Raw genomic sequence first — 22850 nt, forward strand, 5'->3', positions numbered from 1 at the left:
TTTTACAGAGACCAGAATGTATTCGACTCTATACACCTCCTTTCATTCTGGCCCCAGTGAAGGACAAACAAACAGAGCTGGGTGAAACATTTGGAGAAGCTGGACAGAAATATAATGTTCTTTTTGTAGGCTACTGTTTATCACATGATCAAAGGTGGATTCTTGCATCTTGTACAGATCTGTATGGAGAACTATTAGAAACTTGTATCATTAACATCGATGTTCCAAATAGGTACTTTTTCCTTAGTGAAAATCATCCTTTGAAAAAATCATATATGTACATACATGTATATTATGTTTCTTGTTTACTAAATAGAAAATGGTTTGGAAGGATATATGCATTAAGGATAGGAGGCTGTTATTGTGGCATTGTTGGTTGTAAAGATTTATTTGCTATCTTATCAACCTTAGAATAGTACTTTCTACCTTATTTCCTTGATACATAAGAGAGAGGTAGAGACAGAGAGTGAGGTCTTCCATTTGCTGGTTCATTCCCCAAATGGCCCCAGTGGCTTCAGCTGTGCCAATCCGAAGCCAGGAGCTAGGAGTTTCTTCTGAGTCTCCCACGGGGGTGCAGGGGCTGAAGTACCTGAGCCATCTTCTGCTGCTTTCCCAGGCCATAGAAGAGGGCTGGATCGGAAGAGGAGCAGCCAGAACTTGAACCGGCGCCCATATATGCCGGTGCCACAGGCAGAAGCTTAACCTACTGCGCCACAGCGCCAGCCGCTCTCTTTGCTATCTTGATAAATAAATAGAGATTAGTTCATGAATGAACTCTTCAAAATGTGTGGGGGTGTGGTTGGGGGTGGATAGGTTAGGGATTAGGGGATTAAAGCCTCTACCTGGGACATCTGCATGCTAGTTCTAGTTCTGACTACTAAGAATCCAGTTCAGCTCCCTGCTAATACGCCTGGGAGGGCAGCAGATGATGGCCCAAAATGCTTGGGCCTCTGCCACCCATGTGGGAAACTGAGATGGAATTCCAGGATCCTGGCTTCAGCCTTGCTCAGACCTGTCTGTGGCCTCTATTTGGGGAATAAACCAGTGGATGGAAGAACTCCTCTATCTACTTCCCCCTTCCTCCCTTCTCCTCTGTTCTTTCTCTCTCTCTCTCTCCTCTGTCACTTTTCCTTTAAAAAAGTAAATAAATTTAAAGGAAAAAAAGGTGCACCAATGGAATCAGACCTGGGTTCAGATAGTAACTCTGCCACTTTGTGGGTATCTTAGGAAACTGACTTTAGCTGGCCTAACTACAACTTGCTTTTTTTGTGAAATCTGATAATTGTATCTGCCTCACAGGATTATTAGAATGCAGTGTTATATTACAGTGTAAAATGATTAGGCACAGTGCTTGGTATGTAGAAAGTATGTAATAAATATTAGCTATTTTTGCTTAGCTGGAGTGCTTCTGTTAGGTGTTTGCTTAGTAAAGGACATGCACGTAGAAAACATAATCCATTGTTGTTTTTCTGAGAAGTGTGGTGTTATGTTGAGCATTCTTTATCCTAAAGTACAATGCAAGGATTGGCCTTGCTCTTAACATTCCTATTTGTTTAGCTATTTATTGTTTATGGCTGTTTTCATAATGCAGCAGCAGAGTTGAATTGTTATGACAGAATCTTATTAATGACCTGCAAAACTTTTAAGTATGGATATATTAGGACAGTACTGGTATAAAGTAGTGTTGTTGGTCACATGAGGTGGTTCATAGAAAAACTTTTTTTTATTTTAAGGTAAATAGAATTGTAATGTATATTAAAATTTTGCATTCCAAACCCAAGATTCTATGAATATTCTTACTTAGGACTTATAAAAATGTGAAGCATTAAAATTAAGGAACCAGTTTTTTACACATTTTAAAAATATTTGATTATTTCGGTATTCCATTCTGTAGGGCTCGTCGGAAAAAAGGTTCTGCTAGAAGGTTTGGTCTACAGAAACTTTGGGAATGGTGCTTAGGACTTGTACAAATGAGTTCATTACCATGGAGAGTTGTAATTGGTCGTCTAGGAAGGATTGGTCATGGAGAATTAAAAGGTAAATTTGTATATTTATTATGTAGTATATAAATGTCTGTTACGTTCATTCACACACATTGCTAGGTATGTGTGCTGAATAAAATGCAAAAGTTATCTGTAAAACTTTTTATTTTTGTAAAGAAATCGCAGGGGCTGACATTGTAACACAGCAGGTTAAGCCACTCCCTGTGACACAGGCATTCCACATTAGCAGGCATTCCATACCATCACAGGTTCAAGTTCCAGATGATCCACTTCCAATCCAGTTCCCTGGTAATGTGCCTGGGAAAGCAGTGGAAGATGTCTCAAGTGCCTGGGCCCCTGCACCCGTGTGGGAGACCCGAATCAGGCTTCCGGCTCCTGACTTTGGCCTGGCTGCATCTTGGCCATTGTGCCCAGTTAGAGAGTGAACCAACAGATGGATGATCTCAACCTCGATCTCGATCTCTCTGTCTCTCTTCCGTTTTGTCACTCTGTAATTTTGGCTTTCAAATAAATAATCTTTAAAAAAAAAAAAAAAAAACCACAGATGTGTGTATGTGATAAAAATGGCTATTGGGGGAGGTAAATGGTGTTGAATAGTATCAATAGTAAGATTTAGGGCTTGATGATTCCTGTTTGAAGAATATAACTGGGGCAGTCATTTGTTTGATGCATTTGTTAAATTGCTGCTTGGGATGTCCACATCCTGTGTTAGAGTTCTTGATTCGAGTCCTGCCTTCCTCACTTACCTAGCTTCCTACTAATTTGTACCCTGAAAAGTACTAGGTAAAGGCTCAAGTCCCTAGGTCTCTGCCACTTATATGGGAGACCAGGATTGAGTTTGGGGCTTATGTGGTCAACTTGGCCCAGTCCTTGGCTGTTGTGGACATTTGGTGAGTGAATTAGCAGATCAAAGATCTCTCTGTGGCTGTCTGTGTTTCATCCTTTCAGATAAAAAGAAAAAAAAAATTAACTTTTGTGTTTTAATTTTGGTTCCCTAGTGCTGTTCCTTTGAATCTTATTAATTTTAAAAAAATTGTTGATACCCACAGATTGGAGCTGTTTGCTGAGTCGTCGAAATTTGCAGTCTCTAAGTAAAAGGCTTAAAGACATGTGTAGAATGTGTGGTATATCTGCTGCAGACTCTCCCAGCATTCTCAGTGCTTGCTTGGTAGCAATGGAACCCCAAGGCTCTTTTGTTATTATGCCAGGTTAGCTATCTTTGGTTTATAGCAGATTTAATTATTCATGTACTTAAGAATTTAGATGTTACATAAAATATCATTCTTAAAAGAGAAAATGTCTTTCATTACTTTTTCAGATTCTGTGTCAACTGGTTCTGTGTTTGGAAGAAGCACCACTCTAAACATGCAGACATCTCAGTTAAATACCCCACAGGATACATCATGTACTCATATACTTGTGTTCCCTACTTCTGCTTCTGTGCAAGTAGCATCAGCTACCTATACCACTGAAAATTTGGATTTAGCTTTCAATCCCAACAATGGTAGGTGAATTGTGCCTGAAATATTTTTAAATATTAGCCATTTTGGTAGGCCAAATAATCGCCCCCAATACCTATCCATGATATATCCCTAAAACCTGAGAATGTTCAAAAAAGACAATGCAGATGTGATTAAGTATGAAATTAAGGGTCTTGAGATGGAGAGATTATCCTGGATTATTGAGGTGAATTCTATATGTAATAAACATGTGTCCTTTTGAGAGACAGGAGGAGGGATGTCTGACTATAAGCAAAAGAGGAGAAGGTCCTGTGATGGAATAAAGGGAAGGCAAGTCAGAGGGAGAAAGAAGATGCTATACACTGACTTTGAAGATTGAGGAAGAGACCAGGAACCAAGGAATAGAGTTTAGATCCTGGAAAAGACAAAGCAACAGATAATCCCCTAGAACCGCCAGAGGGAGCACATCTTGGAGACACGTTTGTTTTGCCTTGGTAATTAATAAGCATGATTTTAGCTTAGGGCGGAAGATTTTAGCCTTCTGGCCCCCAGAACTGTAAGAATACAAGTGTGTCTGGTTTCATGCCAGTAACTCTATGGTAATTTTTTAAAGCAGTAATAGGAAACTAATGTGACTGTTCTTTTTGCCTTATTGATATTAAAACTGATGATGTGAATTATCACATAAGTCTTATTTTAAAAGGCAGTAATTGACCATAAAACATTTATGCAGGTTTATGCTTATGTTTCTGATGTACCTGTATGTAAATGTAGCATTTTGTATCTCTTTATAATAAGTTGATTTGACAAAATATTTTATATAAGCTGCAAGAGTAAGGATGTAGGTTTTCTAGATGAGTTTACAGGTTGCATTTTACTAGAAAAGAAAATAAATGACATTCCATTGTACTCTAATCTACCTTAGAAAATTTTCACATTTTTTTAAAAGATTTATTTATTTATTTGAAAGGCAAAGTTACCAAGAGGCAGAGGCATAGAGAGAGAGGTCTTGCATCCACTGGTTCACTCCCCAGATGACCTCAATGGCTGGAGCTGTGCCGATCTGAAGCCAGGAGCCAGGAGCTTCTTCCAGGTCTCCCACGTGGGTGCAAAGGCCTAAGGACTTGGGCCATCCTCTACTGCTTTCCCAGGCCATAACAAGAGAGCTGGATCAGAAGTGGAGCAGCTGGGACTCCAACTGGCACCCAAATGGGATGCTGGCACTGGAGGCGGCAGCTTTACCCACTATGCCATAGCGCCAGCCCCATCACATCTTTTTTTTTTTTTTTTTTTTTTTTTTAAGAAAGATTTATTTATTTGTTTGAAGCAGAGTTACAGAGAGAAAGATAGAGAAACTCCATTCACTGGTCATTGAACAATTGGCCACAACAGCTAGACTTGGGCAAGGCTGAAACCAGGAGCCAGGAACTCCATTGTTCCATCGTTGTCTTCCACATTGGTAGTAGGACCCAAGTACTTGGGCTATCTTCTGCTACCTCCTGAGGCTCATTAGCAGGGAGTTGTATCGAAAGCCAAGCAGCCAGGACTTGAACTGGCACTCTGATATGGGAAGCTGGCATTCATTGCAAGCAACGTCTTAACCCACTATGCCCCAATCAATTGCAAAAATGTCACATCTTTAAAGACACAATTTTGAATGCTAATTATTATTCTTCTTTTACTTTCATTATATAATAATTTGAATATTTTACTCAGTAATAAATGGGGTATTAATTTTGAGTGATTCCTTTTTAAACACATTTTCACTTCCTACATACCATGTTTGTTTTGTATTACTTTCCCATTGCTTAAATTACTATTCACGGCTGGCGCCGCGGCTCACTTGGCTAATCCTTCACCTGTGGCACCGACACCCCGGGTTCTAGTCCCTGTTGGGGCGCTGGATTCTGTCCCGGTTGCTCCTCTTCCAATCCAGCTTTCTGCTATGGCCCAGGAAGGCAGTGGAGGATGGCCCAAGTGCTTGGGCCGTGCACCTGCATGGGAGATCAGGAGGAAGCACCTGGCTCCTGGCTTTGGATCAGTGCAGTGCACCAGCCTTGGTGGCCATTGGCGGGTGAACCAACAGAAGGCCGACCTTCCTCTCTGTCTCTCGTTCTCTCACTGTCTAACTCTGCCTGTCCAAAAAAAAAAAAAAAAAATTACTATTCATTAAATTGCTTAGCTCTCATTTACAAAGGGCTTCAAAGAATTCATGGAAAATCCACACTGTCTTTAAATTCCTGTCTTCCAGGAACTTTCTGAAACACTGCATATTATCTTACAGTTCTGGAGGTCAGGAGTCTAAAATCAATCCTGGTTGGCTAAAGTCATGGTGTTAACAGGGCTGATTCCTTCCAAAAAAAATCTGTTTTCTTGTCTTTACTAGCTTTTAGAGGCCACCTACATTCTTTGCATAAGGCTCCTTCCTCCATCTTGAATGTCAACAGTGTAGTGTCATCCTATCTCCTTCATTGACTCTAACCCTACTGCCTCCCTCTCATTAGGAGCCCTGTGATCACATTGGACACACCTGGGATAATCCAGAATATTCTCCCCATCTCAAGATCTTTAGCTTGATCACATCTACAAAGTCCTTTATGGTAACATTCATAGATTGCTGGGATTAGGATGTGGACATCTTTGTGGGGGGCCATTATTCAGCCTACCATGTGCTTGTGTATGTGTAGTTATTTATATGGCTCTTAGCACAATACTTTGCATATGGTGGATACTCAGTAAATACTAGTTAACCTATTCTGGTTAAAATTTATTCATTTAAATTGTTTTATGTAAATTACTATGGAGTATGGAAATTTGAATTTTTATTTTGTTCTGTGTAGATGGAGCAGATGCAATGGGTATCTTTGATTTGTTGGACACAGCAGATGATCTGGACCCTGATATCATTAATATCCTTCCTGCATCTCCAACTGGGTCTCCTGTGCATTCTCCAGGATCTCATTACCCCCATGGAGGTGATGCTGGCAAGGTAATCCTGTTAGAAAAGTTCAGTTTATCCAAATCTTGTTCCTTAATTTAGTAATGGATTAATATATGAAATAAAATGGATAGTAGCAAGAGGTGATATTATCTGTGAATTCATGCACTCAGCCTCATAGACATTAGTACTTTAATTGTACACTTAATAATTATTTATTTGAAAGGGAGAGACAAAAAAGAGGGAGATGGGGTAGGGCCAGATTTTTCATCTTCTGGTTTGCTCCTCAAATAACTGCCAGGGCTATACCAGGCCAATGCTAAGAGCCTAAACCTCCGTAGAGGTCTCCCTAGTGGGTAGTAGGGATTGAGGTATTTGAACCATCATCTGCTTTTTCCCAAGCACATTAGCAGAGAGCCAGGACTGGAATGGATTTGGGATGTAGGCATCCCAAGCAGTGGCCTGACTGGTTGTGCCATAACACCTGCCTTTGCATTGTACTTTTTTTTTTTTTTTTCTTAAGATTTATTTATTTATTTGCAAGTTAGAGTTAGAGAGAGGCAGAGATCTTCCATCTGGTGGTTCACTCCCCCAAATGGCTGCAATGGCTTGAGCTAGGCCAATCAGGACCCAGGAGCTTCATCCATATTTCCCACGCAGGTGCAGGGGCCTAAGGATTTGGGCCATCCTCCACTGCTTTCCCAGGCCATAGCGCAGATCTGGTTCATAAGTGGAGCAACCGGACTGAACTGGTGATTGTGTGGGATGCCTACACCATGTTGCTGGTCCCTGAATTGTACATTTTTAAGAACTCTGATGCTCTGCTGTCCCTGAATCCATATTTTCTAGACTACTTGGCATTACTTCTTTTGTGGTTTTTGTGCCGCTTCATCACAGGTTCTGCTTAGGTATATGATCACAATATCATTGAAAGTCAGCAAATGGCTGTGAGAGCTACCGTTCATATCAAGACTGTGAAAAGGAACATTATAAGAATGTCAATTTTTTTATAACAAATTAGATGTTAACCACCCCTCACCCTTGTTATTTTTAGCACTTAAGAAAGCAGGCTATCTTGTCCTTCTGTTTCAAGTCAAAACTAATTAGGCTACATTGAGTAACATTTATTTTAGTGAAATTATATATAGTTCTTTTTTGGTTATTTTACTATGTATATATTATGAATCTACATTTTTAAGTAGTGATTTTTGTCCAGTCTTACCATGTATCCCTTCCTCTTCTTTTAACTGCAAATGAGATTATTGTGAAAAAACACATCAAGTAAGGAACAACTACAAGAGTCCTACCACTGTAATGAAACTATTTTTAGTTTTAGCCATTATTCTTTCAACATATATTACAGCTGTCAATAAGTATAATCAGCTTTTTAGTACAGCATTGTTTCTATACTAATACTTGTTAAATTATTCCCCCTTTCTTTTTTTTTTAAAGATTGCTTTATTTGAAAAGCAGAGTGACAGAGAGTTATCTTCCATGTACTGGTTCACTCCCCAAATAGTGGCAACAGCCAGGGATGACCAGGCCAAAATCAGGTGGCTGGAACCCAAGCACTTGAGCCATCATCCAATGCTTCTTAGACACATTAGCGGGAGTTGGACCAGAGTTGAAGTAGCTGGGTCTGAAACCAGTGTCCTGATATGGATGCAGATATCCTAAGCTGTAGCTTAACCTGTTGTGCCACAACACCCACCCCTTCTAAAATGTTTGACATTAGGGTATTTTACTTTTTCCTTTCACAGATTTTTATGTAATTAACATTTCCATGCATATGTTTTCTTTTAAAGATTTATTTATTTATTTCAAAGGCAGAATTAGAGAGATCTTCCATCTGCTGGTTCATTGCCCAAATGACCAAAATGGCCAAGATTGGGCCATGCAGAAGCCAGGAACCTGGAACTCCATCTAGGTCTACCATGTGGATGGCAGAGGCCCAGGTGCTCAGCCCATCTTATACTACTTTCCCAGGCACATTAGCAGGAAGCTAGATTAGAAGTGGAGCATGTGGGAACCTGTGTCTATGTGAGATGAAGGTATTGCAAATTGTGGCTTAACCACAATGCTGGCTCCTTAGCTATTTTCTTTTTTTTTTAGATTTTTAATTTATTTATTTGACAAGTAAAATTACAGTAAGAGAGAGAGAGTGAAAAGTCTTCCTTCCGTTGGTTCACTCCCTAAATGGCCGCAACGGCTGGAGTTGCACCGATCTGAAGCCAGGAGCCAGGTGTTTCTTCCTGGTCTCCCATGCGGGTGCAGGGGCCCAAGCACCTGGGCCATCCTCCACTGCTTTCCCAGAGCACAGCAGAGAGCTGGACTGGAAGAGCAGCAACCGGGACTAGAACTGGCACCCATATGGGATGACGGCGCCTCAGGCGGAGGATTAGCCTAGTGAGCCAGCCTCTAGCTATTTTCTTACATACCAAGAAATACAATAACTCATCTAAAGGGTGTCAACATTATTTAATAGTTGTCCCTTCATATTGACCTGCTTTCCAAAAACACTACTAACTGATTTATAGGTAGTAGTAGATGAACAAAGCTAAATTGATGCTACATTTTGGAGGGGGTGTGTGGTTGTCAAGAATTAGTTGATTAAATAAGTTAGAAATGTCATTGAACATTTTGTATTTTTTACTTAGCTGCAAAAATTTACACAACATAGACTTGGCATAATAATAAAAAATTATTAAACATTTGGCAGGGGCCAGCATTGTGATGTAGTGGTTTAAAAGCTCTTCACCTATGATGCTGGCATTCCCATATCTAATTGCTGGTTCAAGTCCTGGCTGCTCTGCTTCTGTTGCAACTCCATGCTAATTCTCCTGGGAAGGCAGCAGCAGATGTATCAAGTGCTTGAGTCTCTGTCACCCACATGGGAGATTTGAATGGAGTTTCAAGCTCCTGACTTTGACCTAGCCCAGGGCTGACCATTCTGGCCATTTGGGGAGTGAACCAGTGGAGAGAAGATTTCCCTTCCTCTCTTGCTCTCTGGCACTCTGCCTTTCAAATAAACAAACAAACAAATAAATAAATCTTAAAAATAAAATTTTGGCCTATTCATTTCCTCTTGCAACTCTTAAGAACTCTTGTAATACTATTAATAATTATACTCTTCCTAAGTACACAGCTATTGATTTTTTCAATGTCCTTTCATGTTTTTTATATTGATATCATAAAGTATTAAGACTGATTGCCATAATCCATTCTTTTTTATCTATTTCTGGTGCATAGGTTTATTGAATGAACTAAAATTCTTTTAATTTCTTTTCAAGGGTCAGGGTACTGATCGGCTACTTTCAACAGAATCTCATGATGAAGTAACTAATATTCTTCAGCAACCATTGGCCCTTGGTTACTTTGTATCAACTGCCAAAGCGGGTCCATTACCTGACTGGTTCTGGTCAGCATGTCCTCAAGCACAATACCAGTGTCCCCTTTTTCTTAAGGTATTGCCATTTCTATGCCAATTCCTAAATAATCCTAATCGACAGTGTAATTACTAGGAAATATGGAAGTGTATTTTTGAAGTCTTGTAGCTCATCTAACTTCTAAGTTCTTACATACATTGCCACATGTAGTTCCCTTGGCAGGATCACAAAATTACACAATTATGAAACAATTCTAAATTTCAAACTTCTGATTGAACTTTATTCTAAAGTGAAATTGCCAAGATCTTTGTCCTTTTTTAAAAAAATATTGATTTATTTATTTGAAAGGCAGAGTTACAGAGAGAGAAGTCTTCCATCCACTGGTTCACTCCCCAGATGGCTGCAACGGCCAGAGCTGCGCTGATCCAAAGCCAGGAGTCAGGAGTTTCTTCTGGGTCTCTCACATGGTTGCAGGGGCCCAAAGACTTGGGCCATCTTCTACTGCTTTTCCAGGCCATAGGAGAGCTGGATTGGAAGTGGAGCAGCTGGGACTCAAGCCAGCATCCCTATGGGATGCCAGCACTGCAGGCAGCAGTTTTACCCACTATTGCCACTGTACCAGTGCCGAGAGCTTTGCTTTTACTTTTTTTTTTTTTTTTTTTTTTTTTTTAACTATCCATGTGGAAGTAAAGTTTAGTTGAGGGAAACTTTATGTCTTTTTTTTTTTTTAATTAATTTATTTATTTTGAAAGGCAGAGTTACAGAGAGGCAGAGAAAGAAAGAGGTCTTCCATCTGCTGGTTCCTTCCCTAAATGACTGGTAGGAGCTGGGCCAATCCAAAGTCAGGAGCCAGGAGCTTCTTCAGCTCTCCCATGGAGGTTCAGGGACCTAAGAACTTGAGCCATCTTTTACTGCTTTCCCAGGCCAAAGCAGAGAGCTGCATTGGAAGTGGAGAAGCTGAGACTTCAACCGGTGCCCATATGAGATACTGATGCCCATACAGGGTGCCGGCACTGCAGGCGGCAGTTTTACCTGCTAAGCCACAGCGCCAGCCCCACCTTAGGTCTTTCTAACCTGGTCGTTTTCTATCTTCTCTTTTCCTTTTTTTTTTTTTTTTTTTTTTTAAGATCTTTTCTTTTTTTTCTTTTCTTTCAAAGGTCAGAGTTACACAGAGAGAGGAGAGGTAGAGAGAGAGAGAGGTTTTCCATCCAATGGTTCACTTCCCAGTTGGCTGTAATGGCCGGAGCTACGCCAATCTGCAGGAACCCAAGGACTTGGGCCATCCTCTACTGCTTTCCCAGGCCATTGCAGAGAGACGGATCGGAAGTGGAGCAGCTGGGTCTTGAACCGGCACCCATATGGGATGCCGGTGTTTCAGGCCAGGGCATTAATCCACTGTGCCACAGCGCTGGCCCCCCTTTTTTTTTTTGAGAGAGTTAGAGAGGGAAAGACAGGGAGAAAGGTCTTTGATCTGCTGGTTCATTGCCTAAATGGCCACAGGCTGGAACTGGGCTGATCTGAAGCCAGGAACCAGAAGCTTTTTTTGAATCTCCCACGTGGGTGCAGGGGTCCAACCACTTGGGCCATCTTCTGCTTTCCTAGGCCATAGCAGAGAGTTGGCTTGAAAGAGGATCAGCCAGTACCTGAACCGGTACCCATGTGAAATGCTGGTGCCACAGGCAAAGGTTTAGTTTGCTAATCCACTGAGCCGGCCCCTTAACCTCATTTTCTAAATGAGCATATTTAAGGTCAGAAAACCTCACCTATCCAAACTCATAAATTTGCAGTAGATGTCAGACTGAAATTGGATCTGTTTTTTTCCACCATAATATTTATTCATGTATTTGAAAGAGTTGAAGAAGGAGAGGAAGAGAGATCTTTCATCTGCTGGTTCACTCCCCAAAATAGCTACAACAGCCAGGGCTGGGCCACGCTGAAACCAGGAACCAGGAGCTGCTTCTGTGTCTCATATGATTGGCAGGGGCCCAGGCAAATGGGCCGTTCTCTTCTGCTTTCCTGGGTGCATTAGTAGGGAGATAGATTGGAAGTGGACAGCTGACACTTGAACTGGTGCTCATATGGGAGCATTCCAGCATGTCAGGCAGTGGCTTAACCTGCTATACCACAATGCTGCACCCCTAAAATTTGGATCTGTTAATAGCTATTATATATTTTTAATTATATAGTACTGTATTTATGTTGCATTATTTTGATGATCTAAAGTTTTTTAATCTTTATAATAATTCCTGAGTTTTAGTTTCATTTACTCTCTCCTTATAAAAGCTTTCTAACTCTGTGTAAATTCCTGTGTTGAATCTATTGTGTTTTCTTTAAGTAATGAGATTTTCAGTGATGATATAGCTATAGTTGAGGTAGATCATAAACTGTTAAAATAAAGTGAGAGGTTAAAGACCTACATAGAATTTATTGTTGCAACTGCTGCTGCTGTTCCATAATAACAAATTCAGATCTAACTCACTTATTACGTTAGCCTACCAGAAGTTGACTATTTTTAATCCCATAAATCATGCTAATTTAAATACATGCAAACTGAATTTTGATTATAGGGTCAAAGTTGGATAGTATGCTCTAGTTTCTTGGAGTTAGGTTTTAGTGGGCAGTAGTTTTCTTACTATCCTTTAATCTTATTGCTATTAAATGTGGGTACTTTGGACTGTATCCCATTCAGTCAGTGACATTTGAGATTAAACAATGGACATCTATGGCCCATTCATAAAGAATGCAGTAGTTTGAGATCTGAATTGTTAATGAAATAATTTGTTTAAAGAACATCAGCCAGGGTAACAATTAGTTTTTTTAAAGTTTTTTAATTTTTATTGTTATTTATTTTTGTTAAAGATTTATTTATTTATTTAAAAGTCAGAGTTACACAGAGGAGAGGCAGAGAGAGAGAGAGGTCTTCTCTCTGCTGGTTCACTCCCCAGATGGCCGCAACGGCCGGAGCTGCACTGATCCAAAGCCAGGACATGGGAGCTTCCTCTGGGTTTCCCTTGCCAGGGCCGGGGCCTAAGCACTTGGGTCTTCTTCCACTGCTTTTCCAGGCCATAGCAAAGAGCTGGATTGGAAAAGGAACCGCAGGGACTAGAACCAACACCCTTGTGTGATGTCAGCACTGCAGGTTGCTGCTTTACCTGCTGTGCCATGGATCCGGCCCCTTTTTAAAAGATTCATTTATTTGAAACGTGGAATTGTAAAGGCAGAGGCAGAGAGGGAGGGAGAAAGGTCTTCCATCAATTCCTCAGATAGCTGCAGTAGCTGGAACTGGGCCAATTGAAGCCAGGAGCCTGGAGCTTCTTCCGGGCCTCCCATGCGGGTATGGAGGCCCAAGGACTTGAGCCATCTTCTGCTTTCCCAGGCCATAGCAGAGAGCTGGATCAGAAGAGGAGCAGCTGGGACTTGAACCAGTTCCCATATGGGATGCCAGCACTGCAGGTGGCAACTTTAACTTTTTTATGCCACAGTGCCGGCCCCATAATTAATTTTATCATATGATTTTTTTTCCTCTTCCAGTATATGTGCACTTGTCTATGCAGATTTCATTTTGAGGACATATTCCCAAGGAGTTTTCTGTAGAATAGTAGTCCTTGGAGTCTCCACTGAACAAAGAGTTCTTTTGTCCTTTAGGAAGTTTCATACATGCTGTCAGCCCTCTTGTAATCACAATCATGTGTGTGCACTAAAAGCTCTATATAAAATATCAGTAAATAACTTCACTTATAATTTCCCAAACTTATTTTAATACAAAAGAAAAGGATTGTATAACACCTATTAATAGCTCATGACCTTAGTGTTTCATTACACATTTTTAAGGAAACCTACTTTACAAAAAGCTCAAGGGACTATCCAGATTTTTTTCTACTCAATATTTATTTGCAGAAAGGATAGTGTAAAGTGGGCATTCACCTCTCAGATACAGTGTAACAAGATTAGGACATCTGGTTCAGAATCATCAGGTAAGGCATAAATAACCATGCTTTTTGTTCATCTTTTTTTCCATGCATCCCATTTTAGTTTTATACTGTAGGCAATAAAGCCACTTGGTATGTTTCTTTTTGCTTGGAAAAATACTGTATTCTTACCCAGAAAATTAATCTTTCTTATAGAAATTAAAGGTTTGATTCTAATTATATTCATTTACTTTATAGTGATCTCCCATGTGAGACTTTTGTTATAACTCATAAATCAAGAATTTACAGACATTTGACACATAAATTTCTCTGGTTATATTCCTGAATATACTACACAATAATTTATATATATATATGTATAAATAAATATACATTAAGTTGCATATTGACAGTAGCTAAATGTAAAATAGTGTTTCTTGCAGTACAGAATGAGATCTAACAAGAGTTTCTGCAGTGAACACCACCATTTTGTCTTTTTAACACTTTGATACATTGACTTATTAACTAAATGTTTTACCTTATTTAGGTGAAATGCAAATAATAATAGCACATTCCTTCCTCTCACTCTTCATTGCCATATCTAAATGGGTGCATTAGGCATTACTAAGCCTCTGTTACAAAGCTGGGCAAAGGATTCGGTGCACTATATTACTTACGAGTGCTCACAGTTCAGCCACTGCTGTGTCGAAGGTTTAAAGTTGTAAAAGTACAGCAGTATTCCTGCTACCATTTTAGTGCTGGAGTCTGCATTGTCTATGTTCTGAGACCGTATTCCAGATTATCACTTTATTGCATCCTTAAACATTCACTTCGTATATCTAGACAAATTAAACTTTGAAAATAATGGGAAATGTTTTCAGGCAGTTATTATGTGATCTCAGAAACAGTTAAGCTAAAGAAAATGTACAATGATTCGATGTAAGTTTGCTACTTAAAAATTTCTTCTGTAATGAATTAGTTATTTGTATAGTATTTGTATGATATAGTGTATCATTCATAACATAGGACTGAAGTGTATTTAATTAAAGAAGACACATTGGAAAAATAAGGTGAAACTAGATTTTTTTGTTCCTATGGTCAACCGATTATCTGTTAACTTTTTAGGCCTCTTTGCACCTCCACGTGCCTTCAGTGCAATCTGACGAGCTGCTTCACAGTAAACACTCCCACCCACTTGACTCAAATCAGACTTCAGATGTCCTCAGGTACAGCACTTTTATCATTAAGGGTTCTTGGTTGCAACTGTAAAAAGAACACAATGTCGATCCTTATGTTTTTCTCAGTTTTGAGAAGAATTTACAGTTTTCAGTTGTGTCATTCAGAATCGTTGTTTTTCTAACATGAGTAATTTACTTTTCAGAATAAATTTTATGAAAATTATCTTTTCCCTCAAGGACTCTTTCATACCTTTACCGCTTTTTTTAAGGTGACTTTGAGTCTTGGATACCATAATTGAAAACTGCTTCCAAAATTTATATCATTTATTTGCTTTTCAGGTTTGTTTTGGAACAGTACAATGCACTCTCCTGGCTAACCTGTGACCCTGCAATCCAGGACAGACGCTCATGTCTCCCAATTCATTTTGTGGTGCTGAATCAGTTATATAACTTTATCATGAATATGCTGTGATCTTCATTTGACAGAACTGTGCAAGAGAAGAACAAGGAAAAAGGATATTTCGCTGCAGGATTAAGTTAAAATTATCTTCTCAGTGAAAGTCATTTGTGATGGGGTCTAATTCTTATTACTTCAACAAATATTGTTTTGACTTGGGGAGGGGGGGCGGCTATAACCCTGCTGTTTTTCATCGACTATACTGAACTCTTTAGGATGATGACTGATCATACAATACGTATTATAACATTTTGTAGCAAAAATTAACCTTTTTTTTCCAGTCACAGTATTTGTGAAGAGTAATGAGCCATAGTACCCAGTCATGTAAAATGAATATTAAAAGCATGGAGAGGAAACATGAGGAACAATGAATTTCAACATATGGCTTTAGAACATCAAGATGTTCTTGTATTGGATTATAGTATCTAGTATTCAAAAATGCCTGCATCTCTTATTTATTGTAAGTTTTTAAATGTATAAATTGTCTTATATTTCTTAACCTCTTTTATAAAAATTTTCCTAGAAGGTTTATACTGCCTTCTTGCTTTAAAGCAATTGGTCTAAAATATATGTAATCGTCTTAATTAAAAAGTTGCAGTAGGGTTGCTTTTAGAGTATTATTTTTTTGTAAGGGGGGGTGGGACAGTAAATTTGTATTGTCTCAATGTACAGTTTAATGGGGATAGAGGGAGAATAATGTCCATACCATTGTGTGTGGCGGATTTACAGCTAAGCTGTAGTTGCAGAGTACATGTACAGTAATGAAGTTCACTGTGTTTATAAATTGAAAAGGTACCGGGTCTTACAGCATTTTATATATCACACCTTTACAGAGTAACATGATGGCAATATACAAGTGATATTGTTAGGTGGTTTAACTTAGAATAAAATGAAAATTCTTCAGTTATATTTTGTACTATGGTTTAGGGCTATGACTAATATTTCAGGCCATTTCCAGTGAAAGAAACTTAGTTTTACAAGAAAAACATTTGCTACTGAATGCTTAAACTAATTTTGGTGTTTAATGTTAAATGCTTAAAGTTTTTTCAGTTTTAACAGTGGCACATTTAGGCATGGGGATATTATTAATTGTATGAAATTTATCTTCAGGATCTGCTACAAGGTTGAAATTTAGCCCAGCTCTAGGCATTTTACAAATTATTTTAAGAGCAGTCACTCTTGATCGTTTGACTTTTTTTTTTTAAATTAAATTAAAGATTGGGAATGTGTGTGAGAGTATGCATATGTATGGGTGTGTGTGTGCAATCAAACTGTGGTGTAAATAGATTCTCAGTGAATTCTGGTATTCAGACTCTATTCCACTAGTGAAAGAACCATTTTCTAAACTTAATCTGTTTCCCTTTGCTTTTTTTATTTATTTAATTTTCTTGGTTTGGAGATGGCAGTCCCAAACACCAGAGTCTGTACTATCCTTTAACACAGCTCAGATTAAGATAGGGCAGATGCCAAGGAGGTTCTCACCTCCCTAAAGAAGGGACTTGAATTTTAGGGACTTTAATTCTCCCCTTCCTTCAATACAACTTTACCCCCTTTCTTGTTTGCACATGCCAAGGTAACTGCTTTTACACAGGCTTTCCCCCCTTGAAGAATCCTTTCTACAGTGCTGCTCACCAGAGAGCCCAAGTTAGCCTCCTACTTGCATTGCTGACTTGAATTCACAGTCGCCAAGTCTACCTGTCTTTTCTGGAAGCAGTCTAGCAAAATTCCTATTTGTATGTTCATTAATTATCTACAAAGACAAGATCGATTGTATTTACAAAACTCTTAGTTTTTTGTTTTTTGTTTTTTTTTTTTTTTACTGGAACTTGTTTTGTAAATACTCTGTGCTTAGCGTCAAGATCACTTTCTTATGAACAATATGACTTCTTTAAATTGTGTATATAAAAACATTAGCAAATGTCTTTTCTATAAAGAAAACACAATTGACGACAAAGATTTTCAATCATTTCTTCAAAATTATAATCCCTACGGTCAGTGTATTTTGATATTATATCTAAAGGTCACATCTCTTCATTTATTTTGAAATTATGCTAACACACCACAGGTTATGTTGGCATGTTTGGTTATGTACTTTTTAAAAAAAAAAAAAAAAAGCTTGTCTGATTTTTGAGGGAATAAAATGCTTATTTGGAATTTCTATAAAAGAATATTCTTTTTTATATATGTAGCTCACTCTTGACCATAAAAAATAAAAACTATATTCTCAGTTGCTTAAAATCACTAACTATGGTAACCACACCTCAGTCTGAAATTAGATTGTTAAAAATCACTCCCTGACAGTTTCTTTTATATAGAGCCATAAGGAGGGAACCCAGTCTACAACTACTTTTTATCTGAGAATCAGGGAATAGTTCCCAAATATACAGGATTTGGTGAAAAGATTTTTTTTCCTTCCCTTCATATATCTGTTCACACTCAAATGGAAAGTTATTAAGTAGCCATGAGAAAAGGTCAGTTGACTTAGGGGGAAAAAAGGAAATTAAGCCTTTTGTGCAGGATGATGGTTCTGACTTCCTAATGCATTGTCACAGACAAGTGTGGGTAGTTCTGTTTTATTTACATAGGTAGGCAAAATACTATTACTTTATACCAGTGCATTACCAACACCTTGACTTCTTCCTTACAGTGCTAATGTCTGTTTTTGTGCAGTTACCCATTACAAAGCAGGGTGGAAGTTCAGTATTTTGGCATTTAAAACAGATTAGTTATATAATGTCTGCTTCCAGCCAGTGAGAAACATCTAGCCATACCTTTCTTATGCAAGCCATTCAGTTATCAGGACTGTGAATTAACACTGTATGAATAAATTTCTGTACACCTTATTGTTTGGCCAGAAGGCCACCAAGTGTACTTATATGTAATCCTTAAATTTTAAAGTAGGCGTAATTTTTAAATATTTCTAAACTTTTCTTAAACCACTAAAATTAAGCTCTTACTACTTAGTCAACTATCCTCAGCTGTATTCGTACTCAATTGTCAGTATGGCACAGATTACTGTATTAAAATAATCTCCTTTCGTCTTCATATTTACCTTCTGAGGTAATTTTTTAACTTAATGTGTTACTACACAGATTTGCAGATCTTTAATCAAGCACTATGTTAATACTGTAATATCAAAATACTATGTCGCATTATTTAAAATGTTCCAATTGAATAGATTAAAAGGAAGTTTTTAAATGCTATTGCATCATATAATTTGCTATTTCTCCACTATGACATTGCATATCAGTCTATTAATATATTTAATGTTGCATGAGTGATATTTTGGTCTGGGTTTCCTCTTAAGATTTTAGTTTGTCTAAATTAAGGAAAAACTTTTTTAACATTTTTATCCCTCTTCCCCTCCCCCCAAATCAGCTGGTAATCATAATCTTTTGTTTTTTTTTAGTGTTTTAATGGGCCCAGAACTGTGGTTTAAATTTTTATATGTGTATTTTTTTCTTTTTTTGTGGAGTATAAATTTGAAAACTGGATTTGGGACCTAAAATACTCCTCAGGTTGATGTATTCATGGAGTTTTAAAATAGTTTTAGTTTTCAACGTAAACTGGATTTGTGGACCTTAAAGTTACTGAATTTAAACTAAAAATTGTAACATCATTACTGGACATGTCAGCATCAACCCTCTCAAAACAGCTTGGTCACTTTATGAAGGGGTGTTTTAAAGTTGTTGTTTAGCAGTGACATTACTATGGTCCAATTGCTTTTCTTTTTAACGTGACAAAGAATAAGGAACAAACACTATTGCTGCCGAATGCCATAACACTGAGTTGTACAAATTGTGATTGAGGAAAATGAAAAGGTTTATACTTTTTAAAAAAAAAACAAAAAACAAAAAACAAAACTTCAAATGGAATAAATTATTCATGAAGCCTTCATTGTGGTGTCTCATTCTGTTGAAAACACTTCCATCTTAAATTTGCAAAAACTTGTAGCAGTATTATTGTGCCAAAGGCAACCTAGAAACTAATCAGTGGACTTTTAATTTCTCTGAGCATTTTATTTTTTAAAAATTTTAACTGTCAATGTACAATATGTAGGATGATTGCACATATGTATGCACATACCAATTTCTCTTAGGCTGATCTATTTAGTAATAATTTTCTAGTCCAAACAAGCTGCCTTCAAATAAAGCTTAGCTCTACCCTATTTTTATTTTTATTTGATTGCATAAATGTGTTTGAAGCCCAAAAATTTTTTTTTAAATATGATTAATCATTAAAAATAGCTCTATCCATGTTCTGGAAATAGCCACCTAAAATATTTTTGTTCATACTTAGGCTGAGGAAAGACATACTCTAAAATTATTGTGGTTATTTTGAAATAGATTCTGCCAGCAAGCTATGTTTGAAGTGAACCATTGAAGGGAGGTGTATGTTGTTGAACTGCCTATCTTAAACTATGTTCTGTCTCATGGTTCATATTACCTCTGATTTGTTTCCACCTTTTTTGCTGTAGTCTGTGTATGACTAAAAATAACTATGCAAATGAAACTTTTTATAAAAGGAGTTAATCACTTTTTGCACAACTGCACACATGCTTTCTTTTCTATTTGTAGTTTTCAATATTGAAAACTATTATCTGAAAATTCTTTTGAGTCATTTACTGAAGGAAATGAAGATTTTTTCTTTCATAGTTTAAGTCACATGCTTGTTTGTACTGTGTATAAAGTATTTATACTTGTTAAGAATTCAAGCTGCTTAGTTAGAATAGACGTGTTCCCTACTTTAAGCAAATAGTTTTTACATTGTGACCCATGTGCTCTACCTTGGCAAAATTTAAGACTTTGAAAGCCTGCAATGTTAGTCGGTCCCTTCCATAAGAATGTTCTGCAAATTACCTGCCAGAGTTCTCCATGTGAATTTTTTTTAAAGCAAAGAACTATACACTTAAAGGCAAAAGTATATGAAATTTGGTGAGCACTTTGAAATGTTCTAAAAGTAAATAATAAATTACTTATTGAAATAATCTTGGCCTCTTGATATCAATATATTATTTATGTGCATAAATGTATGTATTTGTTAATTAAATACTACTAGTTTAGAATAAACTAGTAGAATAGGTATAAATGTTTACTGCATTTCTAGAATCCAAAATGCAACATATTTTAATAGTTTGTTTTCTGTTATCAAAATATTCCTGAGACAGAATCGTTAAAATAAGAATTACTAAAAAGTACTTGGGGCATAAATTGGCCAATGTAGATATTTGGGAGATGCAGAGGCAGAGAATTCATTCAGGATAATGTTAGAATTAACATTTTGAGCCCTATCCAAACCATTTGAAGAAAGTTAACTTTTAAATACTAGTTTCCAGGGGAGACTGGACACTTAGTGACAACTATAATTGCTTAAGTATGTTAAATGAAAATATCCAAGCTTTGCCTAACAGGGTATTAAGGGAGTTTTGCTGTTAACAACTAATTCAGGTAAGTCAGGTTTCTTCCAGATGTTCCCTCACCCACCAAGAACTCAAAAATGGAGGAATATATTTGACTAGTACACAGAAACAAAAACAAAAGAAAAAAGGAAGATAATTATGGTTTTGGGTTATGGTGAAAGATAAATTTAACCATCTTGAATGTATGCCTGAGCCATGTATTACTCTTCCATTATCTAGTTTTTTGACATCCTGTGGCTGCTGTAGGAGTTTCCAATGGTGGACTAAAAGAACTCTCTTAGGGTCATATAATTATAACCAGAAATTCTGTTTGACATTGTTAGTAACTGATATTTTTTGAGCTTTTTATCCACAAGATTGACCCAACAAAGAACTGTGTCAAAGTTGATCTGTTCTGAACTTAAAAGTAGAAATTAAAAGTAGATGCTTATTTTGCTGCATTATACCAGAGAGAAAAAACCCTAGTGAATGCTAAGTTTAATCAACCCCAATACCACACAGTACCTTCCAGACTTTGTTTCAGGATGCCTGAACTTAAGATTTGGTTTGTCTTCTTCTTTTTTTCTTTCTTTTTTTTCTCTTTCTGAGCAAGTCCGTATTTATTTATTTATTGGACAGGCAGAGTGGACAGTGAGAGAGAGAGACAGAGTGAAAGGTCTTCCATTGCTGTTGGTTCACCCTCCAATGGCCGCCGCAGCTGGCGCGCTGCGGCCAGTGCACCACGCTGATCTGAAGGCAGGAGCCAGGTGCTTCTCCTGGTCTCCCATGCAGGTGCAGGGCCCAAGCACTTGGGCCATCCTCCACTGCCTTCCCAGGCCACAGCAGAGAGCTGGCCTGGAAGAGGGGCAACTGGGACAGAATCCGGCGCCCCGACCGGGACTAGAACCCGGTGTGCCGGCGCCGCAAGGTGGAGGACTAGCCTAGTGAGCCGCGGCGCCAGCCAATATTTAGCATTAAAACCAGCAGTAACTACAAGTCTTGTGTATTGAATATCAAGTAAATTCATTTCAGGGCAAGCATCTGGCCTAGTAGTTGAGATGCTGGTTAAGTCACCTGTGTTGCGTTAAGTGCTGTGGCTTAGTGCATTAAACCACTGTTAGGGCTGCCTGCATTCGTACTGGAGTGCCTGAGATTGAATGCTCTGGTTCAGATCCAGCTTTTTGCTTTTGCATACCCTGGGAAAGCAGCAGGCAGTGGTTCAAGTGCTTGAGTTCCTGCCATGCATATGTAGATGGAGTTTCTGTCTTCTGATTTCTGCCTGGCTGTACCTTGGCTATTGTAAGCATGTGGGGGCAAATTTGAAAGGCAGAGTAACATAGAAATCTTCCATCTACTTGTTCATTCTGCAAATGGCCACAACAATCCAGTAGCCTAGAACTCCACAACATCTCCCATGTTGGTGGCAGAGACCTAGGTACTTGGGTCATCTGCTGCTGCCTTCCCAGGCTCATTGGTAGGGGGGAGCTGGATTGGAAGTGGAGCAGCTGAGACTCAAACTGGAACAGGCTATCAGGTACCACAGGTGGCGCCTTAACCTTCTATACCTCAATTCTGGCTCTCAATATTTTTTTTGACAGGCAGAGTTAGTGAGAGAGAGAGACAGAGAGGTCTTCCTTTTTCCATTGGTTCACCCCCAATGTGGCCGCGTGCTGATCCGAAGACAGGAGCCAGGTGCTTCCTCCTAATCTCCCATGCGGGTGCAGGGCCCAAGGACCTGGGCCATCCTCCATGGCAATATTTTAACAAAAGGCATCTGTGTACCCATATTGGTGTACCTGGGTTCAATACCCAATTCTGGCTCCTTCAACTTTAGGCTGCTGCATACCATTGAAAGGGCAGAGGTGATGGCTCAAGTAATTAGATTACTGCAACCCACTGAGGAGACCTAGATTTAGCTTCTGGCTCCTGGCTTTGACTTAATCTAGCCTCAGCATCTGCAGGCAGTTGAAGGTACACAGCAGATGGGAGCTGCCTTTCCAATAAAAATATGTACAAGATTATTTCCATCTTTATTGAGCTGACAGTCTAGTTAGCATGGTCTAGTACCATATCAGGTATTAAATAAAACTACCCTAACTGAGTGAACCACCACATTATACTC

The 22850-nt window shown here is 38.4% G+C and overlaps 1 protein-coding gene across 6 annotated transcripts in view; it reads left to right on the forward strand.

The window, feature by feature from the left end:
• Positions 1 to 20317, forward strand: part of MED13 (mediator complex subunit 13) — a 114977-nt gene extending 94660 nt beyond the window's left edge. For 4 of the 6 annotated variants that reach the window (XM_051824707.2, XM_051824708.2, XM_051824711.2 and 1 more), the window contains 8 exons: positions 9 to 232; positions 1895 to 2037; positions 3053 to 3211; positions 3322 to 3507; positions 6304 to 6452; positions 9692 to 9865; positions 14821 to 14921; positions 15213 to 20317. In XM_051824707.2, the coding sequence (XP_051680667.2) occupies positions 9 to 232; positions 1895 to 2037; positions 3053 to 3211; positions 3322 to 3507; positions 6304 to 6452; positions 9692 to 9865; positions 14821 to 14921; positions 15213 to 15345 (1269 nt within the window). In that variant the 3' untranslated portion in view covers positions 15346 to 20317. Of the gene's footprint in view, positions 1 to 8; positions 233 to 1894; positions 2038 to 3052; positions 3212 to 3321; positions 3508 to 5967; positions 6064 to 6303; positions 6453 to 9691; positions 9866 to 13684; positions 13762 to 14820; positions 14922 to 15212 lie in introns of all 6 variants that reach the window. The other 2 variants (XR_011383550.1, XR_007911285.2) reach the window with 2 other exon arrangements.
• The last annotated feature ends 2533 nt before the right edge of the window (positions 20318 to 22850 follow it).

This window comes from Oryctolagus cuniculus, chromosome 17 (genome assembly GCF_964237555.1).
Source record: "Oryctolagus cuniculus chromosome 17, mOryCun1.1, whole genome shotgun sequence".
Classification (NCBI taxonomy): Eukaryota; Metazoa; Chordata; class Mammalia; order Lagomorpha; family Leporidae; genus Oryctolagus; species Oryctolagus cuniculus.